Source organism: Mauremys reevesii, linkage group 2 (genome assembly GCF_016161935.1).
Source record: "Mauremys reevesii isolate NIE-2019 linkage group 2, ASM1616193v1, whole genome shotgun sequence".
Classification (NCBI taxonomy): domain Eukaryota; kingdom Metazoa; phylum Chordata; order Testudines; family Geoemydidae; genus Mauremys; species Mauremys reevesii.
The window spans coordinates 125,534,338-125,542,571 of NC_052624.1; the positions used below are offsets into that span (position 1 = coordinate 125,534,338).

The 8,234-nt window shown below is 40.0% G+C and overlaps 1 protein-coding gene across 1 annotated transcript in view; it reads left to right on the forward strand.

Moving 5' to 3' along the window:
- Nucleotides 1-7,367, forward strand: part of UBE2QL1 (ubiquitin conjugating enzyme E2 Q family like 1) — a 30,543-nt gene extending 23,176 nt beyond the window's left edge. Inside the window, exon 2 of the mRNA XM_039523861.1 lies at nucleotides 6,027-7,367. Coding sequence (XP_039379795.1) covers nucleotides 6,027-6,158 — 132 coding nt within the window. The 3' untranslated portion in view covers nucleotides 6,159-7,367. The remainder of the gene's footprint in view (nucleotides 1-6,026) is intronic.
- The last annotated feature ends 867 nt before the right edge of the window (nucleotides 7,368-8,234 follow it).

Below are 8,234 nucleotides of genomic sequence, written 5' to 3' on the forward strand. Positions count from 1 at the left end.
ACCAAACAAATGTCATGTTCCTGCTCCAATGCATGGAAATGCTAGAGCATTTCAAAGAAAAGATCTCAAGAATTTTTTAACATGGGAGAAAAAAACATTGTTCCCTAGCCTCGTTCTTGGAAACAGCTCTACCAGTTAGCTGAAATTTAAAATTAAAAAAAAATAGAGCCAGATGCAGATATCTGACATAGCAAATGGAAAATTTCAGTCAGAATGCTTAAAGTTTTTCAAAGTTATAAGCAAGTGGGAAATTTGGGGCAACCGTAATAATAGTTGGTGCTACCGGCCCCTCATATAGATAGATAGATTAGATAGATAGAGCAGGGCCAGAGAGCAGCAGGAGAGTGATCTTATGGGGTGCTGGAAAGTCTCCCCCTCAGCCTGGGGAGCAGCTATTGAGCCCAGAACTCAACTACAGTCGGGAGACAACAAAGGAAAAAAACAGGAACAGGCATGAGGGTCAAAGGGCCAAAATTAGGGAATCTGAAGGGGACACCGAGCGGAGAACCCTGGACAGTGCTCAGTGCTCCTCAAAGGTATCCAAGGAGCCAGTGGATGCCACTCAGAGGAACTCTGCCCGGATGCGTGAGGGAATACAGGAATGAAAACAGGCCCCACAGTCGCAGAGCCCCCCTTCAGCCAATCTCCTCTCCCTGGTGTTATAAATGGCCATCTTGGCCATAACTAGGAGGAGGCTGATGAGGAGGTCCCTCAACTTCGTGGGGCCATGGATGGAGTGAGCATAAATGAACAGGTCCGGGGAAAAGTGCAGCCAGAATCTCAATAAGAGGTTCTGGAGGAGCCGGAAGAGGGACTGCAACCTGTACAGGAGAGTGATCCTGTTGGTATCCAGGAAGTGGGCAGGGAGAGCCCGCCCACTGCTAAAGGACCTCCCCCCAGCCTAGGAGAAGGATCCACAGGTCCGTGATACCAAATAATTGTGGGGGACAACTAATGAGATAACAGGAATGGGAGTGAGGTCACAGGATGATCAGAGCCTTATTCCCTGTGGACTAAGGAGAGGTTACTACAGGGTAATTAGAGCACCTGGAGCCATTTAAGGCCCTGCCTGAGACCTAATAAAACCAGCTGCTTCAGTCAGACATGGGAGGGGAAGGATAGTTGACTAGAGTTGGAGGCGGACTGGTGTTAACCAGAATACCAGAATACCAAGGGAAGGGAAACCCTGCCAAAGCAAAGAGACGATAAGCAGCCCGCAAAGCTGAAGAGGCTCGGACCTGGAGTAAGGGGCGGACCTTCCCTGCTCTTCTCCCTCCCCCACCGGGACACGAGCAGAGCCCACAACACCCAAGAATAGGGGCAAGGGGCAGCACCGTGACCCACCATACTAAGAAAAAGCGTGGGACCCACCACAGTAGTGTTGTCCATTTGCCACAACATATACATATATATTCCCTTGACACATTTATATCAAATCAATTTGAAATAATTTCATTTAGTATCAGAAGGGATTTCAGAATTGATATATATATATATATGTGTGTGTGTGTGTGTGTGTAGTTTTTTGTATTGCATACTGTATAGCTTGTTTGCTGTAAAGAAAAGATGGCATATGTTCTCCCCAAAAATTCTATTTCTAGGCATCTCTAGAATGGTAATAGCTGCATCTCTGGAAATTAAAGAGTGGACAAAATGTGTCAGGTTCCAAAAACTTTCAGTTGATGAGACTTTTAAAATATGCCTAACTAGATCAATTCCTGTGGGAGTTTAAGTGGACGCTGTTGGACTCATTTTCTGATATTATTTTTCCTTTTTCTAATGTATCTACGCATGTTTAGTTTAGGATAAAAAGGAGAAAATATTTAATATAAAAACAAACAAATCTAGAATGTTACCTCAGCTGAATTAACCATTCATAATGTGTTATGTTTCCATTAAATCAATCTGATTAGCATTTCTTGAAAAAAGAGGACAGTAGATTTTTCCCCCATGTGCATTTGAAAAGATGCTGAGAATCACTAAATGCATTTATATATTACTTTTCTCAAACTGAAAATGAATATTTTCTGGGCAAATGTATTTACACAAATGTATGTGTTCTTACAATTTTAAAAGGTAAACTTTAAAATTCTCAGTTATACCATAATAATTGTAACAAAAGCCCTATCATTTGAGACATTTTAAAGTAAACACTGGAAAATATACTGTATTGGGGAAAAATCCACATTGGTAGAGGAGTGAGAAAGATGACTTAATAGAGCTTTTCCATCTCTAATTTCTAAGGTTTTATTACATGAATTTAATGTTATTTTAATAGTAACTAGTTTACTAACTTCTAATAGTGATTAGTAATAGGAAACATTTCTGTACTATATTGTGATATCTTTCTAGAAAAAGAAAACCTGTCTTGACCCTTTTCAAATAACTCTCTATTTTATCCTCATTCCTTTCAGTTTACAGTCCTGACTAGTTTGTTTGTTTTCTGCCCTGGTCAGTTTATTTAATATTTTGGACATTGTGATAAAATTGAATTAAGTGAAACATCATGCACAGGCATCTGCATTTTTTTCAGCTATAGGCACAATTTGCATATGTGAAATTAGAAGTTAAATGCTAACATTATTCTCAAGTAACGTCAGAGGTCCCAGACAAAACCACACAATTCAGAAAAAGATATTTTGTCCCACACTTTTTTTAAGGGTCATTTGCACATGAAAAACATATTCACACATGCAAACATTCACAACTGAGTACAACTATAGCCTCCAGTTCTGGTGAATAGTGGGGCCCTGGTCTACAATTAGGATCTCTAAGTGATGCCACAGTAGAAATAATCAATAATCCTAATATAATAAGCCAAGCCCTCTCATGGAAATAAATGGCAAAACTCACAATGTTTTCAACTGAAGTAGGTTCAGCAGCACTGATTTGTGTCTCTTTGTCTATGATGGAGGGTTCCAATTTTTTTCATAGCATAGATCACATTTTAATAGAGATTGTCCACATGAGCATGAATTAGAGGAGAGGTGGCTCATAAGACAATCTCCCTATTTGCTATCCTATACTATCCCTGTGGAAACTACAGACATTGTTTAAATTGAAAATTAATAGTAGGAAGAGTGTTTAATGTATTTTTAGTTGCCTTTTAGTGCAATTTAGCAGCTGGAAATAAGGAAAAGGAACATGTGATCAACCAGTTTTTTGGTATCCACTAGCAAGTGCCCTGTGGACCAGCAGTTGTCAACCAATCACAATTTGAGAACATCTAGTCTGTGACTATTAAATCACCTTTAACAGTTTCTGGGGTGTAGGTCTCGGGAGGGAAGGGGTATTTGTTCCATTTTGACTTTTATACTCTTGATTTTAACTCCAAACTCAATTGCTTATTCAGTGTAATCAGTTGCATGTAATTAGAGATGGCAATTTTCAGTTCAAATTACTTAGCTATTGTTAAAAGTCAACAAGAAATGCAGACTTACCAGTAAAAGAACATTAATTCCCTGCTACCAATCTCCATTTTCCTGTCTATCAACTGAGTGTCACAGGGTTAACAGATCAGGAGCAAAATATGGGAATCAAAAATTGTGACCTATATCTGATTTTCAGCAAAGTGTAGAAGAATAGGATATATTATTTGGTTCCTTCTAAGTGTAACACTGTTGCACAAGAGCAAGCACTTATCAGGTCATTTTTGTTCTGTCTAACAAAGGCTTTCAAATCAGACTGTCAGACAATTATGATAAAGTGGTAGTTTAATAATCTAAATATATCTTTACTTATTGAATATATGCCGGGGTGGGCAAACTTTTTGGCCCCAGGACCACATCTGAGTGGGGAAATTGTATGCAGGGCCATGAATGTAGGGCTGGAGCAGGGGGTTGGGGCGCAGGAGGGAGTGCAGGGTATGGGAGGGGGTGTGGTGTGCAGGAAGGGGCTCAGGGCAAGGGGTTGGAGTGCAGGAGGGGTGTGGGATACAGGGGAGGGGGTTGGGTGTGGGGTGCAGCAGGGGGCTCAGGGACGGGGGTTGGGGGCTCAGGGTAGGGAGTTGGGGTGTGGGAAGGGGTGCGAAGTGTGGGAGGGGGCTCAGGGCAGGAGGCTCAAGGCAGGGGGTTGGGGTGCGGCAGAGGCTCCTGGGGGTGGGGTGGGGCAGAGGGCTCTGTGCGCTGCCCTCACCTGGGTACCACTCCCGAAGCGCCCATTGGCCCCGGTTCCCCGTTCCCGGACAATGGGAGCTGCGGGGGGCGGTGCCTGAAGGCGAGGGCAGCGCACGGAGCCCTCTGCCCCTACTCCCCTGCCAGGGGCTGCAGGGACGTGGCACCAGCTGCTTCTGGGAGGGGTGCCAGGCCAGGGCAGGCAGGGAGCCTGCCTTAGCCCCGCTGCACCATGGGGCTGGCAATCCCGCAGGCCAGATTGAAAACTCTGACAGGCCAGATCTGGTCTGCGGGCTGTAGTTTGCCTTCTCCTGATATATGCAATACAAATTAGCATTTTGAAGAGCAGTATTAGTGTATAGTGGAATACATTTTCAGCTATATTATTGTTTAGTGTCTGTGTAGTCTGCTGATTTCACAAATAATTTAATTCATACTCTCACCAAATGTGCAAAATTATTCTACAACTATTGTATGTGATAAGCTAACAACCTATTACTTGGGTGTCATGTCAAACATGCATTTGAAATAGTGTCCTGTCATACATTTCATACCCATATTTAATTCTGACCTAATGAAGATGCAAGGAGTTTGAATTTCTAGATTTTCATTTATCATAAAATTCATGGTATGCATGAGTCACAAAAATAGAAGTGGGCAGGTTGGTCTTTTTAATCCAATTTGGAATATTACTCTGTCTGTTCTTATATTCAAGAAAGAATACAGTTCGGTATTGGTCCATTTATTTTTTGCAGTTCAGATTATCAGAGGAAAACTATGTTGAATCAGCAGGAAAATTGTTACCATGCTATCACTGGGACAATTTACCATGTTGGCAGTTTCCTCTGGAGAATATCTTTGAGTATTTTAGTCGTGAATTATTCATGGTGGACTGGATCATTCAGAGCATTATTAATGGACAACACAAGACTTTTTTCAGAATGCACAGAAGGCATGGATTTTATGATATTCATGTTTTTTATTAGGACTGGCACTTACTACCCTGCATAAATTCCTTACTACACATGGTAATAAATCACAATATTCCAGAGAAATGCAGGATTGGGCTGTTTATTGGTAAATTGCAGATTTATATTAAAACTGAATTTATATGGAGAAGGTCTGATTAAATAAAAATTAACAGTAGATAACTGGGAATTGTGTCCTTGGTAGCATTTGGGTATAATATAGGATACACTTAGAAGCACATTCATATTGCAAGCTCCTTTTTACATTGGAAACAGCATTTAATCACTATGAAAAATAAAATTTTCCTATTTGGAGAGGAAAAGAAGGGCATTAGTAACCTCAATAAGAATATCATTCATTAATACTCCTTGATTTGTCCGTAAATCGTAATTAATGACAATAATCATGTATGGCACTATTTGAGCTTTTACACAATCCTGGGTCATTAAGAAAGCATTTTCTAACCCCTGGGGCTGACGTGCCTGAGGGGGAGGCACCAGACTAAGTTGGTGGGAAGGAACTGGGAAGGGCAAAGGAGAAGGTTAGTATCAGTGGTGGCGGGGAAAGCTGCAGAACTTGAGCTCTCTCACTTTGCAAATATGCTTTTACATCTGTATAGTGGTAGGAGATTCCCTGAAAGCCACCCACCTTCCTCCCCGTTCCCATTATTCAACAATTAGATATTATATAATAAAGGGCTACTTTTGTGTGTCTGCCTGTCTTCTAACAATGTTGAGTGTCGTTGTTCTCTGCTGGGTGGACATTCAGACCTGCTCAAGCATTTGTGATCAGACAGAGGGCATAAGGGTCTAATACTAATACAAACGGAGTGTTTTATGGCATACCATTTGTGAATGCTTATTGTTTTCACTTGTTCAGTGCTTAAATTTGAATGGACCTATGTGTTCACATGTTTAATGAATGTTTTCTCTTTCTTTGGTGCAGGGCCGTATCTGCAGAAAAGCTGGCAAATCAAAAAAGTCCTTCAGTCGTAAGGAAGCTGAAGCAACGTTTAAGAGTTTAGTGAAGACCCATGAAAAATATGGGTGGGTCACTCCTCCTGTCTCGGATGGCTGATATTTGCAACCTGCACATCAATGCTAAACAAAACAACAAAACCAAGTACTATGCCATCTCCTCAGTGCTGTACACCACCCATCCTTTTCTACTTCAGCTTCTGTTAGATACCATGAATGTCAAGGAGACATTTAAATAATTTGATCTGTTTACACAGGGAGAGAAAACAAATGCTGTTTAGGATTATGTTTTAAGACTGGCAAATGGTCATCTTTAAGTCACTTTAGAGCGGATGTTATGATTGTGTCATTTGCCCCATGCAGGCCATATTGTCTTCATTTTCTTTCCATGACAGCAGCACCAGACATCAGTACTGGAAATTCCATCCATTACTGCTCAGTTCATTTAAATGTAAATGAAGCAGTTAATATTTAATAGGGAAGCAGTGCATTGCAGGTACATGTTTGTTGTGCTGTTTATCTTTGTTTCCTAGCAGGTCAACATAACTTGAAGATGTGTCTTTATGTGGAGCTGTGGTCTGCTGTGACTACATTTAGACCTCATGTGTGCTCTATATATGACCTTTAATTCATAAAAGCAGAATTATAACAATGAAAGATTCTGGTGTTGAAAAACTGTTAAATGAAATCACCCAATTGGTCAAATTGTACTATCTATGCTGGTATTGTGGTATGCTGTTGCTCAGAGATAAGCCAGTGTGATTAGATCAGGTGATATTTCAGATACCAGATGCACCCACTATAGGGCTCAAAGTAGTTGATTGTAGAATAGTTTTTATCTTCCCAGTACAATGCAGTACTCCAACAACAGCATGGTTGCCTGTCAGCTTTTCAATGGCAATACGAAAACCAAAAAGCATAAATGAACCTTTAAAACGTATGAGTCATTTTAAAATGATGTGCCAGTAACAAAGTAAAAGTCAGATTTTTCAAAGAAAGTGGAACAATTGGTTTGTAAGATGATTTGCATGGTTGAATTTTTTATTTTTACTCAATAGGCATTGTATGTACTTTGAGCCCAGTATCTGAGAAAACCCACTGATGTATATAAATGTCCTGTTATTTAATCATTAAGATTTAATTTTTCTCTTTTGTTCAATAATTTAAAAACTTTCTAAGACGCCATGAAATTTGCAGATAATGTTTATAATAATATAATGAAAAAGCTTAAAACTGTGGAATCCAAATGGAAAATCGTATTGGACACATTCTGAATAAAATCACCAGTACCGTTTCATTGCCTCAAGAATTCAATCATTTTAGGCTACTTTTGTTTTCAAATTATTAGATGTATTACTGTGAAACACTAGAAATCTTATTGATATATTATGCCTGCTCTGGCAGCATTTTCAACTGAAAGCAGGACATTACTGATTGTAAAATGCAGTCCAGAAAAAAATATATAATGTGTTTTTAGAGAACTCTCCATTACATGCTTAACACAAGATTAGGCCACTGCTTTTAATCAAAATGGCTGAACAGTCTCCGGCTACATTTTAACAGCACTGAAGAAATCTTTTATTCTAAGTATTTATGGTGCTTTGTGGGGTTTCGGCTTGATTAAAAACTAAACAGAATAGAAAAGAACAAATGAATTAACTACAAATCAGAGTGTTGTAGGGCCAATATAGTGCAGTACTTCTGCAAGAGCATGTTTGCCTGTCATCTCTTAATTGGAGAAGCAAAAATGCATTAATCAACTTTAAAAGTATCTGACTCATTTTACAAATGAATTTCATTGTGTTCCCTTCACCCCCTCCACTGCTTCACCATTGCTGCCAGCCTCCATTGCCCCCTTGTCCAGTTCTCCCAGAAGCATCTTTGTGCTTTCTTCTGCCCCACATCTTCTGCCCCCAATTATTCCATAACGCCATTACCCTCTCCTCCAAATCTCTCTTCTGCAAGACCCACTTCTTCCAGCATCCTATGGGAAACTGACAGTTGGTAGTACCTAAGTAGATGGTCATCTATTGGTTTGATTTATTTATTTTTGTAACCTTGATCTATTTTTTTTTTGGTTTGTTTGTTTCCCTTGAGGAAAAAGAAGCTAGTATATTTTTTAGGCATCAGTGGTTACTAAGTGCTAGAAACATAGAGCACTAAAAGGAGTGAGAGA